This window comes from Eschrichtius robustus, chromosome X (genome assembly GCF_028021215.1).
Source record: "Eschrichtius robustus isolate mEscRob2 chromosome X, mEscRob2.pri, whole genome shotgun sequence".
In the NCBI taxonomy this organism is placed as follows: Eukaryota; Metazoa; Chordata; class Mammalia; order Artiodactyla; family Eschrichtiidae; genus Eschrichtius; species Eschrichtius robustus.
This window is the reverse complement of record NC_090845.1, coordinates 17,107,258-17,128,280: the sequence shown is the minus strand read 5'-3', so window position 1 is coordinate 17,128,280 and position 21,023 is coordinate 17,107,258. Positions and strand designations below refer to the sequence as shown.

At 44.4% G+C, this 21,023-nt stretch overlaps 1 protein-coding gene and 1 pseudogene across 4 annotated transcripts in view; both read left to right on the top strand.

The window, feature by feature from the left end:
• SH3KBP1 (SH3 domain containing kinase binding protein 1) overlaps positions 1–21,023 on the top strand; it is a 336,298-nt gene that overhangs the window by 245,323 nt on the left and 69,952 nt on the right. For all 4 annotated transcript variants that reach the window (XM_068533267.1, XM_068533269.1, XM_068533268.1 and 1 more), the window contains one exon: positions 20,476–20,583. In XM_068533267.1, the coding sequence (XP_068389368.1) occupies positions 20,476–20,583 (108 nt within the window). The remainder of the gene's footprint in view (positions 1–20,475; positions 20,584–21,023) is intronic.
• LOC137757365 (broad substrate specificity ATP-binding cassette transporter ABCG2 pseudogene) lies at positions 13,873–15,385 on the top strand (annotated as a pseudogene).

Sequence of the window (21,023 nt, the reverse complement as noted above, 5' to 3'; positions counted from 1 at the left end):
AGGAGGGGCTTTCAAAAGGCAAGGTCATACCTCACAGGCAGAAAAGGCCTAAAGAATGTTTACTGTACAGATCAAAGACAGGTAGCGTGCCTGAGAGAATTTTACCCATCTTGCTGAGGCTGAGAAGCTCGGATGATTTTATTATCACTACAGGCAGTGATTTTAGACTACATCTGTGTGAAGTGACACAGCTTAACAGGGCCTGGACCATGTGCTGTGTATGCTTTCATGCAGTGGTACTCACCAAGTGGGTGGTTGAAAGATCCATTATTTAAGTAATTCCTGGAATATATGGCCTTTTCTCTGAAGTATAGGGTTTTTGTGATGGTTGAATACGACGAAAAGCTGAGCAGTCTTTAGGATGTATAAGGTGCTTTTAGTCTTGTATCCAGGTAAGTGGCAAGCAATGTGGAATTCCCTTAGCACGGGCAGGCGTGACTGGGGGATCATGTGGCTGCCTGGGTTCATGCGGGGCTGGACAGCATTGGCAGGGTGGAGGGTGCAGGGAAAGGGGAGAGAGAACAGGGGCTTAGGGTGGGAGGCAGGCCCTGGGTCCTGCTGTCTCTGGCCATTACTGAGAGGCAAGGGACCATGGTGTTGCCCGTCCCCCATCCCCCGTCCCCGAGTGTGTCCATAAGTGATTGGTAGGATTTCCCTTTATGACCTTATAATCAAGGACAGTTACCTTTAAGAAATGGCTATGGAGATTGTGTGTTTTGAGAGCCTGAACCATAGATGCCAGGGAATGCATGACCCCAGAGGTTAAGGAGCTTGCCAAAGGTCAGATTATTTTAGGGAGAAAGCTTGGCGCTCTCACCCTCTCCATCGAAAGTGGTGTGCTGGACAATGCTAGGGCGCCTTTCTGGGCTAGCAAACTATTCCCTGCTTTGCTGATGGCCCCAGAACTCATCCATCTTTTCACCTGTAAAATATTCTCCCATGAACTTGTTTCAGTACATCTCTGTAGGTGTTGAACGTGGCCGGAGGAAATCAGAGGAGGGGAAACGTTGCCCTTCTCGTTCTTTTCAGCCGAGGAGGCAAAGCGGTTGTTTCTTTGCCACCCTTCCCCTTGTCCTGCGGGCGGGCCTCCTCCGGGATGCTTTCCTAGGCACGGTGCATTTCCTATCTTAAACCAGACCCTTAACCAAATACATGAAATGACTGTGAAGCATGATACAAATACTCTGATAACTGGCACAGAGACTTGGTCCTACTACCACAGGGGAAGGGGTAGAGCACTTTTCCCCGTGATGACATAGTGACCAGAGGATTAAACAACTGCCACTCTTTGTAATGGGGGGGCTCACTTTCCTGTTTTTGTTTTTGTTTGGGGGGGCACCCTCTTTTCAGTTGAAAACCAGATGTACGATAACATTTACTAAGGTTTGGGGGAAAGAAAAGCCCACCATGGATGGTGTCTTGTCTGAACACATCTATTTCTACCTTAACATCTTATATTCCAGTCCTTGTCATTTGATTATATACGATGAGAACACGTTCATTCTGATGATTTCATTCCTCCCTCCCAGCCTGACATCCAGTCCAATAAAAGGAATTGAAGTTTTCTAAAGAGCTTATTTAGTCAGAGAGGGACTCTCTCCTGGTCCTGTCTGCACGGTAGGGAGAAAGGAACTGGGCGGCGGTGGAAGGCTGCTTTCAGGAGTGTCCTGAGGGTTGCATCTGATTTCCCCGGCTCCACAGCTGAATGTATTTAGAAGCAGTTGGGCCTGTGAAGCAGCTTGCAGATGTTACAATTACACTTGCAAAACGAGCACTTGGCATCCCCCCTGTCCCCTTGGTCCCTTGTCCTGGCTCGCACACTAATTGTGCTCCTCAGGCCAGAGCGCCCGGGTGGGTCATTTTGACACTTGCTCCTCCTGGTCTCACCCTGCCCTCACCCCCAAGCCCAGCAGCGCCAGCCCCCGAGGATCCTGCCTTCCTGCCTCCCTGCCACTTCTGTCCCTGGCAGAGCCAGGCCCTGGTCTGCACCTCCAGGGCCCCCTCCCTCCTCCTTTCTCCAGCACCTTCCACAGAGCATGCTCCAGAGGAGAGCCCTGGGCTGACCAATGGAGGCGTGCTTTCCCCAGCTCGTTTCCACCTGCTGCATCCCTATCACCCTAGCCCCTGCCTTTTATCATCCCATAACAGCCTCTGCTCGTGTAACCTCTCTGTTCCAGCGAAGGGCTTTGGTAACTTTCTCTCCTTCACTGTAAGATCGGGCTAGATACCCGGCCACGTGGTCTGGCCACAGTCTGACTTCCTGGCCTTGTTCACGTTGCTGTTCTCCACGAACTCTCCCAGGCTGTCCCCTTCTTACCACTGCCTCCTCCCTAACTTGACCCAGACCATGTTCCCAATACCCAGGATGCCTCTGCTTACCCACGTAGCTGGTTTTCAATAGCTAATAATACAACCAGTCTTAATTCATGCTGCGTCATGTGCTTGGGCCCATTTTGAGCTTGTTCCTTAAAAAAAAAGTCCCTTAGGCTCTATCATTTTGTTTTTATTATTGTTTTATATGATCTGTGAAATCAGGTCTCTTGTACTCCTTGTACTTCTGCAGATTTTGACTTCCATTCTCATAAAATATCTGCCAGCCTTGATCTAGCATTCCAGTTTGTTGGAACCATCATGTTAAAATGACAAGTGCCATGTGGGCTGCCAGCTCAGAGACACCAGGGTTTGAGTCCCAGCTCCACCGTTCCTAGCTGTGTGTCCTTGGGCATGTCACTTAACCCCTCTGAGACTCAGTTTCCTCAGCCCTAAAGCCGACTTCACAGGGCAGCCGTGAGGATGTACTAAGATGCTGTGTATAAGTGCCTCTCGCAGGGAGGGGTCCATCAGTGGTACCTGTAATCCTAGGAGTTGTCAGTTCATCTCTGCTCTTTCTCTGACCTCAGAAATGGGAATGCAAGGGCTCTTGTGGCTGGGCCCAGTTTGTAGCTGGGGCTGGAATGCCGTGATATAAAGTAGATAACAGTGGTAAAAACATATATACCTAAAATAGGTAAGAATTTGCAGTGGGTAAGAATTCGCAATGGGTGAGATTTCAGCAAGAATTTGGAAAGAAAACATGCCATAAATATTTTGCCTGCTGAAGGTGAGAAGGATGGAATCTGAGTCTGTCAAACCCTGCTTTATAGAAAAGTCTTACTCTTGCTCTGAGTTTAGGTATCGCCCAGAAGTTCATTTAGATGACTGTGTGCTTTTCATATTGCAGAGTGAATAGTTTTGCCACAATTTGTTTAATATGCACTTTGATATGCCTCTTTATTGTATTATGAGTTGAGATGAAATAGCTCTTCTCTAAATTTGATGGCTTTTGCTGCAGACGTTCTTGATTTACCCCAAATTCTGGTGGTGGTTTCATTTTATAGTCAGTTAAGGTGGTTTCCCTTTGCCCTGCTTTTATGAGCTGTGGCAGGAGTCACAGGGCAGACGTTGCCCTCATTTTTAGCCCTAGATTGTCACTTCGTATAGCTTTCTAGAAAATGAGTCATACACCTTTAGTGGGTGCCTATACGCCCTCCTCGATTCCTGAAATAATGCGCAAAGGCCCGAACTATTTGTGTGTGTCCCTGGAAACTAGGATGAAATGTGGCAACCCGAATGGTTTCTTTTTTAGTTTATTTATAAAATAGAATTCTTGTGGATTTGGGAACATGTCCACGGGTGCAGAGCACACCTGTGTTTAGCATTTATTTCCAGTCACTCAAAAATAGCTCCTTCGTCTGTGTTCCTGCCGCCCCCATCCCTGCCTTCCTGATTTGTGCTCAGAGCATGGTTGAAAGGGTTCAGAAGCCTCTGGGTCTGGTTTCCAACCCGAGAAGCTCCCTGGAGAAGGACTGAGAGCAGCCTGGTGGGGTCAGGCGAGGCTCTACTGTGAAGCACGCGCCTTGCCCTGACCACTGCCGCTTGGGGCAGGGCGGGCCCAGCTGTGGAGAGGGGCGATGCCCCTGCCCTTGGCCAACAGCCTCCTGGCCTCAGAGCAATGGCCCTTTCCTCCCAGCCCCCGGTAACCTAGGAGGAAGGGCTTCTCATGCGACCCCTCTGTAAACAAAGATCTTCGGGTATTTCTTATCAAAAGGCTCCCCTGAGTGGCTGTGTCTTTGACCCGTTACAAAGCAAACAGAAACCCCCATTTCTTCATGGTTATAAAGCCTATTTGACAACATCAAGGTAAACACAGAGAAAGGTAATGTTATTGACTAAAGTCACGGCGTGGTGGAGTTGGAAGGAAGGAGAAGGGGACAGCATTGATGTTCGGGGGAGAAAACCGATATACGCACCTCTCAAGAAAGAGGGAACCCAGTGGAGTAGCTAAAGGTAGACGGGTCACCACTACGAAAAAATACCAACTAGGAGTTTCGCCTTTTCTTAGGGATGTATCAAACCAGGGACCCCAAATGTCTGAACTAGACCTGCTGCTGTGAGGGCAGAGTTAGGACTGATACTAACTCACCAGCTTCCTCCAGCTCTCCCTCAACGTGTTTTCCTTCCTCCTCTCCCAGACAGTGGTTGAGCATTTAGCTTAATAGTAATAGCTCCGGGCTTCCCTGGTGGCGCAGTGGTTAAGAATCCGCCTGCCAATGGAGGGGACACGGGTTCGAGCCCTGGTCCAAGAAGATCCCACAGGCCGCAGAGCAACTAAGCCCGTGCACCACAACTACTGAGCCTGTGCTCTAGAGCCCGCGAGCCACAACTACTGAGCCCGCGCGCCTAGAGCCCTTGCTCCGCAACAAGAGAAGCCACTGCAATGAGAAGCCCGTGCACCACAACAAAGACCCAACGCAGCCAAAAATAAATAAAATTAAATAAGTTTTTTAAAAAATCTGAATCATTAAAAAAAAAAATAGTAATAGCTCCTGCAGGACCAGAGCTTCCCAGTGCAGGACCCTTCTGGGCCACTGGCAGCAAGAGTCCGGGACCCCTCAGCACCCCGCCTTCTCCTCACGCATGCTCACAGCAGCCCTGGGAGCTAGGCGGGACCATGGTGTTCTGTCCAGATGGCAAAGGAGGAACAGAGGCCCAGAGCGCGGAAGTGACTTTCCCAAGGGCCTCACAGTAATCAGCGGCCGAGCCAGGGCAGGGGCGGCTCCTGACCCTGAACGTGGGGGCTGGCAGGGCGGGACTGCTCTGTTTCCTGTGGGGCTGTGGATGCTTGCGGTAGGTGCGGCTCAGTCACTCCCCGAGGTGACTCTTGTCTACTTATTGAGTCATGCTCTGTTGCTGGGTATATCTAGGGCACGTGCCTGTGCGATTTTCTTTTTAAATTAATGACATTATCATTATTTTATTAGGAAAACAATATTACCACGCCATTCCCCCATCCATCTGTTTCCGACATTTTTGTGTCCATGTCTCTGACCTCGTAGGGTCAGGATCATCCAGGACTTTCTGATTCCACTGTCACATCTACAGAAATGGAATGGTAGTGCAGAGGACATGATGAGCTCAGCTCAGGGCTAACGTTGCTTCTTTTTGTGCCTAAAGCCCTCCTCTCCCACTTCTTTCTTCCCATGCCATGCTTCCTATTTTGCTTTCCTCTGTTCTTCTGGACCCAGGTTAGTTTTCTGCTTGCTGTCACCATGAAAGAGAGGGAGAGGGGGAGAGGGAGAGAGTGGGGAGGGGGGGAAAGAGAGAAAGAAAGAAAAGGCATCCCTAGCTCCTTCCTAAGTCATTCTGTGATGATATGTTCTTTTGTTTGTTCTAATGTTTATTTTCCCTTCCTGCCTCCCTCCCATTAATTTATTAATTGAAACATTTATTCATGAGAAAAATGTTTCCAGACTTCCTTGCTTCTCTCCCCACAGGAAAGTGGCTTTAGAAATCTCATGAAGGGTTCTCAGCTTGGTATAAGAAAGCCGATCAGCTATATAGATTGCTGGCCTTGACCCTTTCTCTCTCAACTGCTGAAGCTTTTAGCAGAGCTAAAGTGTAGGATTAAATGTGGTTTCAGGGATGAGGAGTAAATTAGCAGGTGTCACCCTGAAAATGATGACACACTGACAGACCCATTAGAAGGACATGTTTTATGAGTAAATGAAGAAGTTAAGTGTAGGTCTGGGATCATCTGGGTTTACACACATTTGAAAAATGTCAGCGTTCAGCAAATGAGTCATTTATGTCATAGGATGTATTTCTTGCAGTATAGCCTGTCTTGTTAGACTGCATATGTCCCTACTGGGGACGGCAGTCACAATATGTCTCCTCCTCAGAGCATTAGAAATCCCAAGGAATACAGTTTGCTGCTGTTTTGTCTTCCTCTTTAAAGTAACCTGGACACCAGGACCGATGGGAAGATTCCTGACACCAGAAACACATTTGATCAAAACTCTTTCTCCTGGGACTTCCCTGGTGGTCCAGTGGTTAAGACTCCGCCTTCCAATGCAGGGGGTGTGGGTTCGATCTCTGGTCAGGGAGCTGAGATCCCACATGCCTTCAGGGCCAAAAAACCAAAACATAAAACAGAAGCACTATTGTAACAAATTCAATAAAGACTTTAAAAATGGTCCACATCAAAAAATCTTTTTAAAAAACACAAAAAACCCAAACTCTTCCTCCTGAGCTTGTTTACCATCACAGAGACACAGTTTTAAATTAGATGAGGTTGGTGAAAGTAGGACTTGGCGGTGGGAGAACATTTCACTTTAGTTTACCAGTAGACAGTCAAAACAGTGCCACCCAGAAATTTTGATGATTGCAGATTTCTCATAGACAGATGAGTTTGCAGTTGATGCAGATTCTCAGCTTTACATGCCTCCTCAAATTATATAAAACTGTCTAAAGGGACCCTGTGTTCGTTTAGCCTAATTGTCATCTCTCTCCCAAGTGCTGTGCTTTAGTGGCAGGACATTAGTAATCCTTGCTACAGCATCTTGGGATGTTTTTTTCCTGCAACACACAGAAAACTCTGCAGGTGTCTTAAGGAATTAGAGAAACTCCTTCTGTTTTCTCTCTCCACTCTTTCTATTTCTATTACTCTGAGAGGGCTGTTGTGAGGATTAAGTGAGATGTTGTGGCTGAAAGTGCTTTAGAAATAAAAAATTACAGCTATTGCTGTGATAAGTTATGATCGGAAGAAGAAAAGACAAATGCCCATTGACTGGGAGTTCTCTCTTGGTATATTGAACTCTCCTGAAATTAAGGTCAGTACTTTCCCTGAAATGCCCCTGTATTATTTATTTTAACTTTTCTTAGGATGAAAGTAGTTTATTATATTCAATAGTTGTGTAGCCCCTATCTTCTTAAAGTATCTCAAAGGTCTTACATTCACATTTGCATTTTATTAAAATATACTTTTCTGAGATGGCATGGGATGCACTTTTAAGTAACACTTTAAAATTAAATAAGTAAAACTTACTCTTAGAGAATGAGAACAAAACAGATAAATACGAAGGAAAGTCAGAATCACCTGTGACTGTATCACCGTCAGATACCTCTCTTAATATTTGAGCTGTGTTCTCCCAGACTTTATACACACACAGAGACACACACACACAATTACAGTTAAAAATAAAAATAAGGTCATATCATATACACTCTTTTGTTTACCCCCTTTGCCCCCAATATATCATGCCTATCTTTGGCAGCACGGTTAAATGGTTCCTTAGCATCCCAATGTATGGAGTACCACGATCCTCTTTTATACTTGGCTTGTTTCTGGTTTTTCCCTATTTTACACCATGTTGCATGTAGTCATCGCCTTGTTTGTAGATCTTCATGAACGTAATTATTTCTACCACTTTCTGCTACTTGTGTAACCTTGGGCGGGCTGCTCAGTCTCTCTGTGCCTTAGTTTGTTTCCACATCTGTGAAATGGGGATGATAACAGTACCTACCTCCTGGTGGTGTAAAGACTGAGTTAAAGGAGGTAAAGCACTTGGAATGCCTGGCTCATAGTAAGTTCTGTATAAATGTTAGCAGTTGTTATTATTTCCTGATGATCAATTGCTAAATGTATTGATGCTTCAGTGCCTTTTAAAGGCATTTAAGTGATGTTCTGAAAGATTGTGCCAATTTAGTCTCCCCCCAGGAGCCTATGAGAATGTTTCCCTATGCTTGTCATGCCCGGATATTATCATTCTTTCTAATCTCTGCTAATCTGATAGGCATATGCATTTTTAAAAATGATTACTCAAGTTGAAAATGTTATGTGTCACTTTCCAATTGATTTTTATAAAAATACCTTATATTCATGACATTAACCTGTCATCTTTCACATTACAAATGTTTTTTCTCAGTTTATGACTCATAGAGATATTTAAGAAAATATCATTAAAAGTAAATACCTTTTAGACTTAAAATTTCCCCATTTTATAGTTAACTACATGGTGCAGTAAAAGTCATCCTTTTAAGAATAGTTTTACTTAAGGCTTTTATATTTTAGTCCTAGTATGAAAGGGTAGCTGGCTATTAAATGCATTCCTTTTCTGCCTTCCTCAGGGCTTTCAGAGGTTCTATTTTAGGCTTCTGTCCTTACAGTATTTTCTTTATAGCGGCATTCAGAGAACCCCCGAGATTTGGCATGGATAAGGATCCTCATATCCTAGACCAGGGCTTCACAAACTTTCTCTGTAAAGGGTCAGAGAGAAAATATTTTATATTTTATGGGCTATATAGTATCTATCTCAACTATACAAAAGCAGTCATAGGTGTAAATGAACGGGTGTGGCTGAGCTCCAATAAAGCTTTATTTACGGACACTTAAATTTGAATTTCCTGTAATTTTCATGTTCTTTGAAATACTATTCTTTTGATTTTTAAAAACCATTTGAAAATGTAAAAACTATTCTTAGCTTGAGGGCTGTACAAAAATAGGTAGCAGGCCAGATTTGACCCATGGGATGTAGTTTGCTAGCCCTTGAAATAGAATGTCTAGAAACAGACCCATAAAAATATAGGCAATTAATTTTCAACAGAAGTGCAAAGAAAATTTAAGAAAGAAAGGATAATCTTTTCAAGAAATGGTGCTGGTACAATTGAACATACCTAGACCAAAAAAAAAAAAAAAAAAAAGCCCTAACCTAATCTAACACATTATGCAAAAATTGACTCAAAATGGACCACAGATCTGCATAGAAAACATAAGACATTAAAAAGTTATTTATGAAAACATAGGAGAAGAGAGTTGTTAGACATGACACTAAAAGCACAATCCATGAAAGAGAGAACTGCTGCAGTGGACTTTGGCAAAATTAAAAACTTTTGCTCTGCGAAGATACTATTGAGAGAATGTTGCTGGTTGGTCTCTTTTTCTTACAAGGTCATCTGAGCCCCAGTGTTTAGTAAATAATTGCTTGATACGTAATTGGATGAATTTCAAGGACCTTGGTTTTGTTCTGAGTCTTCCTGGGAATATACTTTGTAAGACAAGACCATGAATCTCCCATAGCAGAGCCGTCCCCTGCACCCCACCTCTGTACCCCTGTGCCACTTTCTCCCCAAGGTGGCAAACAAGTGTAGCCATATTCCACTAGTCAGGCCTGGACTGAGATGAGCTGCCTGAGAACTGAGATTTGACCTGGGAATTATATTTTTTCACTCACCGCACAGGCCTAGAAGCTAAATTTGCTGTGTATAGAGAAAAAGACTCCAAACAAATTTTCACGCCAAGGAATAAGCTTTCCTAAAAGAAAGACTTAAAAGAAATGTAGATTTGTCTCGTAAAAAAAGGGAGATGGAAGGTAAGAATTCACCAATAGCTGCTGCAGCTGGCTTGGATGTTCTTGACCTTCATAATGATCATGGCTATGCCCTTCACTTCTTATTCCTTCCTGATGCTTATTTGGGAAATGAAGATTCCTCCGCCCTCACCCTAACAGCCTTCTTTGTATCTCTTAGAGGTGGTGCAGGAGCTAAGAACAGCTCTTAAAACATAATGAAAGATGCTTTATCAATGCCACTGTGTTTGTAATGAAGCAAAATGATTTTGTATTATATCTAGTATCCTTTTAATGGAAGAAAGGCATGTATTTGGATGCAGAATCAATATATTTCCCTAAACATAAATGAAAATGAAATCTCAGCTGTAGGATGGACAGCCTTGAGAGGTAAATTATGCCATTAGCCATAAGCTTTGGATGAGCTGAAGGCGCCATTAGAAACAGCTTCTAAAATTTAGCATTAAGTGGTCTTCTCAATGTAAATGACGTAACAAGTAGAAAATGAGAAGTTTCTATGAAAACATATTGTTACATAATTCACATGCTTGATTATATTTAAATGGACAAAAAAGTGCAAAAGTGCCACCTTGATGATTTGCATTTGGTGTATGAGTTGTTCACCTGCCCTCCTATGTTAACGTCTCTGGTCATTCTTAAAGCCAGATTACAAGTACCCAGGAAAGGCCCTCCCTGCAAACATCTCCTTTTCACATGATTACTGATTTTTGAAGTAGAATTTAAGGGGGTAGAAAGTCTTTCATTCTACTATTTAAAAAAAGGCTAAAAGCATAAACATTTCCTAAGACTTAGGACTGTATAAGCTGCAAATGAAATAATGAAATCAGTAAGCAGTTCTTATATATACATTGTGACAAACCATACGGCCATGTCCCACAACTCCAGGACATGTCCAATGTGAATGATGACCCTGGAGTTGGGCCAGTATGGCAGCATCTGTTGGGTGCTGTTCTCTGAAGAGGCCCCAGATAGAAACATCTTTTTCTAAGGGGGAAACAATCTATGAGCCCTGAGGCCTTTGGAGCTTCCGCTTTGGGTTGTCTCCTATTAAAGTCCCCTCAGGCCTCCCTGATTCCTGTCTGCCTGCCTCTCAAGATGCCTGTGAAAGCTCTGCTCTCTTTCGGGGGACTGAGATTGGGTTTCAACTTTTTTCTCATTTCTTGGTGACATCTGGACTCAAACGTTAACTTCTGTAGCATTTGCTAACCCCTGTGCTCTGAGTGGGTTATAGGAGCATAGGATAGTGATCCCCTCAGCTCTCCTGGGTGGGTGGGAAGGGCCTTAGGTGGGTGGAAGACCCCCACCCCCTCCCAGTTGATGGTGTCCAACAACGTCAGGCCTCCAGCAGCATGTCATCAAAATATTATCATTTTATAGGTGTGCCATTATCTGGAAAAGGTTGGGTGGCACTACCTTACTGCATTGTATTTACCTTTTCCATATAAAGATGTTTAACAGTAACTCTACTTTTCCTTAGGGAATATTCCGCCTTCCTTGTTAGAGAAGAGTGTATATGACTAGCAAAGGAAACTCCAGGATAATTAAAAACCCTTGTACGTGTCTTCATTTCAGAAATTCTTTCTCTAGGACCTCTTCTGGGAATTAGACCTTGAAATAGCTCAGACTTTTAAAGATAGAGCTTAAAGTTCTATTCTATCTAGAATAAAATGAATTCACTCTAATTAAAGAAGCAATCTTTTAAAGTGAGAATATAACTTCCGGTTGCGGCCATGATGGAGTAAAGAGCATTAGATTTACCCTCCTGCCATAGACAACTTTAAAATTGGACAAAATACATGAACCAGCTGTTTTGAGGCATTGGGCGATGCACAGCACAGGGCTGTGGTCCTTGAGAGAACGGAAGCATAAGGTGAGTTCCACGGCAACCCTGGCTTTTTGCCTGGGGGCACTTTCTAAATTGCAGCACAGGGCACTGGAGCCTAAACAGAGAGCAGAAGACTCATTGGATTGAAGCAACGGAGATTGTAACTCACGGCTGCCGAGGTGGATGGAATTTTCAGGGCAGGGAATTGCAGAGGAGCACGAGCTGTGCAAAGAAAGAGCTCCAAAAGTCTATATATGAGGGTCCCTTGAGTCTTTGGCCAAATACTAGGCTGTGCATCAATAGGGCAAGACTCCACGAGACCCGGCAGAAAATAAGTATGGGGGAGGAGGGTGTGTGGGTGGGCTGTGAGCTGAGTGGATATCCCAGAGGTCACCAGTGATAGGAGATGTTGGAGTTCTGGCCAAGCAGAATGGAAAAACTTTGTTGAACACACTTGGCATCCAAGTGACAACTCAGAAAAGTCAGCCATAGGAATAGCGCTACCCCAGACCCACGCTAAATGAAGCGCAAAACCAAGCCTTGACAGGTCAAGCTGACCTGCAAGTAACATGCCCACCGTAACGAAACTCCACACTCTTGCAAGGAAGACAACAAAATTCAGTCCTTCGACAATGTAGCGTGCAGTGCACGGCTGTTGAGAATCATACAGTCACAAATTACCAGATGTACGAAGAAGCAGGAAAATGTGAGGGTATGGTATGGGTAGCTTGTAAAAGGCATGTGGTCATTTCTGAATACTGTGTTCAGGCATCACGACATGCTTTAATTAATATCGACATAACTAAAAGGAAGCTTGATTATGGCTTTTTGTGTGTTAGTCATCCAATTTTTTTGTTACCAGTTATACAATATGTAAAATGAAAAAGTCAGAAGTTAGTATAGGAAAGCCTGTAAGTTGTTGCCCAATAAAAAGTCAGGATTTTTTTTGCAAGTAGACAATCTCTTTGAGGTCATGACTTCCCAGTGTCACAAAACAGTGAATGACTGCCTAAACCTCACCTATCCCAGATGTTGATATTTGGAATGTGACATCTTCTTGGGTGGGCTTGTCCCTGGGACGGTCTCCTCGGCTTCCCTCATTAACTGTGGTCTGCCAGGCATTTCTTCTGACGCTGAGATAGACCGTGGTTCTCTTTTTCTCCTGTTACCTCATAAACTGTGATGTTGACGAGCCTGCTCGAGTAACTGCCTTATGGGATGCTGGAAATTCTGAGCAGAAATCCCAGCCATGCAGAATAATTGCATCTCTCGGGGAGGTGTTAACAAGCAGAGGTAGAACTGAGTGCTCATGGGCTTCGGCTTCCATGGCGCTTCCTCCCAACAGCCCCCCTGAAGCTCCATGCAGAAGGCGTTCATTAGTAAACATTAAACAACACTTTTCGTACTGCTGTGGGATGTTGAGGGTGTGAGGCCCCCCTCGGGGCACTCAGAGGCTCACTTGACAGCCATACCGAAATCAAACGACACTCACTTTCTCCTCTAATGATATTTCAGTCATCAGAGAAGGTCGTGAAAAACAGCCATGCTGGATAATTTCTGGGAAATCGGTACTAGGGAGTGTGGGGACAGCTGACCACCAGGGGAAGTGACCAAGCAGAGTGCTTTTCTTTTTCAAGAGGACCAGCTGGTGAACCCATCATTTTGGGGTTTGCTATGGCGATTTCTGAGCTATACGTTCCTGTCCAAACTCAAACAGGGCACTTATGACGTCTTAGAAAATGTGACCTACCTTTTAAAGGTGCTTTTTAAGTTGTTACCACAATTATGAACAAATATTCAGTACAGACCAACAGGTAAGCCTGATTGAATAGATGAAGCTTTCTTGTGTAGCGAATCTTACCTGCCTCTTCCTCGTTCAACTTGACGTCACTTCGGATGTTTGGAAATTGCGGGAAGTAGATTAGTATTGTGGGGGGAGATTGGGCCATCCATCGATTCATCCATTCAGCCAACGTGTGTTCATAATCAATATTTTCCAGGCACTGTGCTAGGTATTTGGTGGATACAGAGATATAAAAAAAAAAAGATCCTTTGTTTTCAAGGAGCTTACCATTTTTGAGAACCTTTCTACTCCAAGTGTGGTCCAGTAGCATTGACATCACCTGGGAACCTGTTAGAAATGCTGAAGCTCTGACCAGCCCCAGACCTAGTGAATCTGAATTGTCATTTTCACACGATCCCCAAGTGCATAGTATACACATTAACATTTGAGAAGCACTGGTCTAAATCATTGATTCTCAGCCTGCACATTGGAAGGACCTAGGGACCTTTAAAAAGCACTGATTTCTCGATCTCACCACCCCCCCACCCAAGGAATTGTAATGTAATTGGTGTGGGGATAAAGCGGCAGATTCCAAGGTTGGAACTCAGTTTATCCGTGGTGTGTCTGGAGGAGAAAGAAAAAGGACTAGTATTGCAATGGAGCTTATTACTGATCCATCCATCTTGTTCCTGGATGAGCCCACAACTGGCTTAGATTCAAGCACAGCAAATGCTGTCCTTTTGCTTCTGAAGAGGATGTCTAAACAAGGACGGGCAATCATTTTCTCCATTCATCAGCCTCGTTATTCCATCTTCAAGTTCTTTGGTAGCCTTACCTTGTTGGCCTCAGGATGATTAATGTTCCACGGGCCTGCTCAGGAGGCCTTGGGTTACTTTCCATCCACTGGTTACCACTGTGAGCCCTATAATAACCCTGCAGACTTCTTCCTGGACGTCATTAATGGAGACTCCTGTGCCGTGGTGTTAAACAGAGAAGACACAGATGGTGAAGCCAAGGAGACTGAAGAGCCTTCCAAGAAAGATACTCCGCTCATAGGAAAATTAACTGAGTTTTATGCCAACTCCTCCTTCTTCAAGGAAACAAAAGTTGAGTTAGATCAACTCTCAGGGGGTCAGAAGAAGAAGAATATTTCAGTCTACAAGGAGATCACCTATGCCACCTCCTTCTGTCATCAGCTCAGATGGATTTCCAGGCGTTCCTTCAAAAACTTACTGGGTAATCCCCAGGCTTCTATAGCTCAGATAATTGTAACAGTCATCCTGGGACTGGTTATAGGTGCCATTTTCTATCTAAAAAATGATCCTACAGGAATCCAGAACAGAGCCGGGGTGCTCTTCTTCCTGACCACCAACCAGCGTTTCAGCAGTGTGTCAGCCGTGGAGCTCCCGGTGGTCGAGAAGAAGCTCTTCATACATGAATATATCAGTGGATACTACAGAGAGTCATCTTACTTCTTTGGAACACTGTTATCTGATTTACTCCCCATGAGGATGTTACCAAGTATTATATTTACTAGTATAACATACTTCCTGTTAGGATTGAAACCACAGGTGGAGGCCTTCTTCATCGTGATGTTTACCGTGATGATGGTGGCTTATTCAGCCAGTTCAATGGCACTGGCCATAGTAGTAGGTCAGAGCGTGGTATCCATAGCAACGCTCCTCACGACCATCTCTTTTGTGTTTATGATGATATTTTCAGGGCTGTTGGTAAATCTCAGAACCGTTGTGCCTTGGCTCTCGTGGCTTCAGTACTTCAGCATTCCTCGATATGGCTTTGCGGCTTTGCAGCATAATGAATTTCTCGGACAGAACTTCTGCCCAGGACTCAATGTAACAACAAACAGTACCTATAGCTATGCAATATGTACTGGCAAAGAATTTCTGGAAAACCAGGGCATCGATCTCTCCTTGGGGCCTGTGGAGGAATCACGTAGCCTTGGCATGCATGATTGTTATCTTCCTTACAGTTGCCTACCTGAAATTGTTATTCCTTAAAAAAATTTTCCTAAATTTCTCTTTAATTCACATGATTTACCCCACATTAAAAAGGAAGCATCTTGATTTCAGTTAAAAAAAAAAAAAAAAAAAAGCCCCAAGTGATTCTAAACGTGCAGCCAGCTTTGAGAAACGCTGGTCTAAGATGTTGCTTTGCACTCGTGACAAAATGGAGCCCCAAGTGAGGTTGCAGCCGGGTTTTGCAATTTACAAGACAAGTGGCAAGTTTGTCTTTTCTAAAGATTTAAAGTGCCTAGACGAGAGGCAGACACAGCAGAGCTCACAGGTGACTCCCTGCCGCCAGGTTGGATGTCAGGGAGCGGCTCTCAGCTGATCCCCAGCGGAGAGCTGTGTGCAGTGGTGGAGTGCTTCCGCCACATTCCCCAGGGCCCCTGTGGCAGGATGGAGCGGACTAAGGCCTGACATTGAGGTCTGGGCCGGACCTCCCTCCTCAGACACACCCTGTGGGCTTCACATCCCTCCCCTGAGCCCTCCAAGTGTGTGAGCTGCTGCCAGGGGCTTTCACCGGAAGATGGTGCTGAGTCACATTGCAGATGTGTGTGTGCTTAATTAAGACACTTGCCTGGCCTCATTATCCCTCCGGGTCTCTGGGACCAGCCCCTAGAATCACAGTAATGACGACAAACCAGCAGCAGTTGTGTTGCTCTTTACGCCTCAGACATCTTCTCCTGTGTATCAGGGAACTGAGACCCAGAGTTTTTATCACTAGTGGACCACTTAAATATCAGATGGCCCAAGTTCGCTCTCCTCCTCCTCTCTCTGAGATATCTTGGCTAACCCAAGATAGTGCAGAACATAGAGGTTGGAGTACAGCACACCTAAGGCTCTGTTTATTCATTCCTTAAAAGGAAAAACATCATTTGTATTTTACAAGGAAAAATATATTTTACGCTAATATCTGCCTGGCGATGAGGCATAGAGAAACCATTTTGACCATTTTGAGGGCTTAATCATAGAAGAGTGAACATTCTATGTCAGAAATATAATTCTTTCCATACTCTTTGACTCTTGATAAAGGCCGAGGTCTACTTTCCTCTGCTTACATGTGAATAGATCTTATTTCTAATCATCATTGTTCTGGAAACTTTCATCTACATGCTGATCTTTTACTCTTTCCCACTGCAAACTCCTGCCTCATTTAAAGGTCATCCCCTCACCTGCAAACGCTGCCCTTTCCTCATCCTTATTGGAGTCTCAAAATCCACTAGGGTAGATCTTGGCATAACCATCATGGGTTATGCCTGTGGTATAATTATTAATAGTGTCCCAGGTTTGGAAATAAATTATACGGTCACCCTAAAATCTTCCAGTATTTTGCCAACACTTCCTCTTAAATTATACGGTCACCCTAGAATCTTCCAGTATTTTGCCAACACTGCCTCTCTCCTTAGTGGTCACCTACTGCCTCATTGTCCTGCCTTCACCCACCTCCTGCCATCCTCCTTGGGGACATTAACTCCATCCTGATGATGTTCTGGCCTCACAAACCATTGACTGTCCATTCTCCCCCCATCACTCATGGTTGCCATCTTGCCTCACCCCTCACATCACTCTTCAGTAGAGGTTGGTTGGAACCTCCTGGGAGCCAAACTTTGCCTTCACTCTAAGTGCCAATTCTTGAATGTTCTCTTCTATGACCCCAGCTTCCCACTCTCCCTCTTCCCTTCCTTCACACTTGGTGATCCCACCCTTGACCTTTCTCATTACCTTGATTCTTGCCCTCCTTCTCTCCTTTCAGGCTGCCTGGTTTCTCTTGGTCCCACTTGTTTTTAATCCAGCCTAGCACTCCTGCCGGTGTTTCAGTGCCATGTTGATTCATTGTGTCTGCCTCTCCCATTAGGCTCTGAGCTTGGGAGCCCCATAAGGACATGACGATTTTCTTTTCCCCCCTGAATTCCTCTCCTATCCTGCATGTTTTAGGTCCTCATTAAATAAATTGAATTTGCTGTTCTTTCACACTTCTGGAAGCAGAGCCCTCATACAAATAATTCTCTCTTCATCTCTGTCACCAAAAGCCTAGTTCTGTTGTCTGGTTTTGTCTGGTTTTTGTCTGGTTGAAGATGACTTATTTTCATTTCTCATTTTGCTGTCAGAATTCTTCCTGCTTCCCTTAAATTAACTTCTATTGCTAGGGGAAAAAAAGTCTCAGTTCTCTAAATCTCTGTCCCACTCCAGGCATCTTGACCCTGTGGCTATTTTCTGTCCTGCAGCAGACTCCCTTTCACTTTTCTTAGTATTCTAAGTCACGCTGTCAGTTTTCTTTTTTCAACATACGTATCTCATCCGTGAGCTTTGTATTTGTTCTTATACCAGTCAGAACAATTAGACATACTGTGTTCTATCTTCATGCTTCCCCTCTCTTACCTTGAATTACACAATGATTAGCACTGTTAATGTTTTCCTTAAAAAGCAGAACATAGATGAGCCGTTCGAGCTATTCACCACTGATGGGCGGTATAATAACTATAATGTCACATGCACTGTTTTCCCCTGTAGGCGTACATAAGTTCTGAAGTTATTCTGGATATGCTTTTGCTTATTAAAATTTTCTTTGTTGTTTTTCTCGCATATGAAGCAGGAGGCTTCATTACAGTGGTTCTTGGGTTATTGATTGCGTAAGGCTAATGGGAAGCATAGCCTTGAACCATTTAGAAAATTTGAAAGAAAGCCTTCGAAAGAAATGTAGCACTAAACAATATTTGAGTGCCTTTTATGGACATAATTCTGTATCAGATGATCTGAAATGAATGTGGAGAAAAGTCCACTCCTCACATAAGCAAACCCTTCACACATGAAAAGATTTAAGATTATTTGAAAAGCTGTTGATGATTCTCTCCTCTTTGGTACTAGATCTCATGGTTGATACCTGTTATCAAAAAAGGACCTTGTATGTTATGTGTGCACATGCGTGCGTGTGTGTGTTTCACACAAATCTCTAAGCTCCCTGGAATTAGGGATCATGTTCTTTTGCATGTTTAATGTTTGGTGCCTACAGAATGAATTTAAATATACTTTACATATAATAGTTTTTTGTTGAATGGGATATCGTGAAATGCAAATTAACACAGTTCTGAGTGTCAGAGAAAAGGTAAAGCTTCCATTATAGTCACTTTCCTAAAGGTGAGTTTCAAGTTGGGCTTTGAAGAGGAGAGGGACTTGTCCAGAAAAAGAAGAGGAAAAAAAATTATGCCAGGCATTTCCTCAGAAACAGAGGCTCTGGATTGAAAGACTTAATTTCTAAGGATTAGGAGTAAAGAAATTCCACCCCCTACTCCTTCGTAAGTTTTTCTGATATCGTCGATGACATAACAGTTTCTCAGGGATGGAAGAACCTCAGAAGCCATACGATTCTGCCACCACCACCCCTGTTCATGAATCCCTTCTTAGGGACTACTGCCAGATTGTTTAGGGGGTGATGTGACATGGGCAGGGCCAGAATACTTACCTGGGCTCCTCATTGTCATTTTCCAAGAAAGATAAGCATTCTTTCATATTGGAAGTCTCCTGAACCTTGATTTGTTCTGAGTAGATCTGAACTTGATGCTTCAAGTGTCTTTGTCTTTTGGTGTTGGTTGGGACTAGAATTTATAGTGTGATTAAGGACTCAGGTCAGTCTGTCCTTATAGCAGATACCACTGGGGTAAAAGATGATGGTGAGCATTTACTTCTCACCTGAGGTGGCCCTGTGTTAACTTACATAGAATCCTCACAGGCTGGGGTAGATGGAGGCTATCTTGTCCTGCAGTAATCCTAGTCTTGGGTTGTGGGAGATCACAGAACTCAGGGTTAGAAAGAGTCTTATTTGATTCCAGAAATATTTATTATATTGTGCATTGGGCTGGGGGTATAATGGTGAAAACTTCAGATGTGTTTCTCTTTTTGCTGGAATGGATGCTCTAGCAAGGCACATAGTGAGTCACATAAGCCAGGGTCTCCAGAGGCTTATCACCAGGCCCTAGGCCAGCTGCACATCTGCTGCTTGAGGCCTCCTCCCCCCTCCCCCAGCGCCCCACTGGTATTGTGGAGGGCCATGAGTGTGTCTCCGTGGGCCCTGAGCAGGAATTCCTCACTTTCCTGAGCATTTATTTTCAAAGTCCTCTGTGTTACTAGCATTTTTTGGAAAGCCTTCGCTCATTTCAGGCTTTAGCTGGAAATTGTTGACCACAGTCTGAGAATTGGGTTTTTACTCAAGGACCTGTACTTGACAGTGGTGTGTATGTTGTACATACACTGGGAAGGAAGAAATGCCCAAGTGAGGAGGTTTACAGCAGGACAGGTGGGTCTTGGATTGGGGTGGGAGAAGTGGAGTTGGACCCAGAGGACAAATGCGAGATATATTATCAGACTAGAGCAAATCAAACTTCCAAGCAGTTGGGGATAGGGAAAAATAGAGGTGGTTCTGTGGCATGAGGTTGAATGCCTGGGAGAGCCATGAGGCCATTAGGCTCAGGATGGAAGCTTGCAAAGGCTGAGCTCTCACTCTCTCCCTAGCGCTTGGCACAGAGTAGGTGCTCAATAAACGTTTGACAAGTGAGTGAACAGAATAGGGATTATTCAAAGGGAAGCAGGTTTGATCTGGAAGAATGAAGAGATTTATTCATTCATTTAGTAAGCAAACATTAAGTTCTGTAAGGTGGGGGGAAGGGCTCTTCATGATGACAACTGTGCCCCATCAGCACGGAAAGGAGAGGGTACATTAATGAGCTTGCACAGAGTGTGAGTTTTCTTACGCTTGGCTGCCTGTTGCAAAGCCCTTCTTAATTTCGACAAGCTTTGTGACAGGCTAATCAGAGAGAACATTTGTGCGTGTGATGTTTTCTAACCCACATTTTCAGTTAATGAAATAATTTTATTTCAGTAAAATTAAAATGAAGAAAATACATATCCTCCTATCTTTAAGGGAAAAACAAAAGATCTTATTGATCTTAAGGCATCCAAAAGCAACACTGGGTTTTGAGTCCCAGCGGACAGCTCTAGCGCACTTAAGCTTTTGTTCTCCCATCTGACTTTGGGGTTTGTGCTGATTTAGTCTTAGTAACCATTGATAGCAGCCTCAAGGAAAGCTCCTCCATCTCTCTAGGAAGGGTGTCAGAGCTCCCTGTAGGGTGCTTACCCCATTTCTCACTCTGCTCTCCTGTTTCCTAGGACTGCATCGATGTAGGCTGGTGGGAAGGAGAGCTCAATGGCAGACGCGGAGTGTTCCCTGACAACTTCGTGAAGTTACTTCCGCCGGACTTTGAAAAGGAGGGGAATGTAAGTCTCTGTGGCTTGGATCTCAGTGCGCTGCCTGCTGTCAGAATTGTGGCTTCCATGACGGGGCTGGGGATGTGGGGTGGGGAAGTTTATTGTTGAAGAGCCCTGGCATTTTAGTTTCTTTGTTTTTTTTTTAAATCAATTTATTTTATTTTATTTATTTTTGGCTGCGTTGGGTCTTCGTTGCTGCGTGCGGGCTTTCTCTAGTTGCGGCGAGCGGGGGCCACTCTTCGTTGCAGTGCGCAGGCTTCTCACTGCGGTGGCTTCTCTTGTTGCGGAGCATGGGCTCTAGGCATGTGGGCTCAGTAGTTGTGGCACGCGGGCTGTAGAGCGCAGGCTCAGTAGTTGTGGCGCACGGGCTTAGTTGCTCCGCGGCATGTGGGATCTTCCCAGACCAGGGCTCGAACCCGTGTCCCCTGCATTGGCAGGCGGATTCTTAA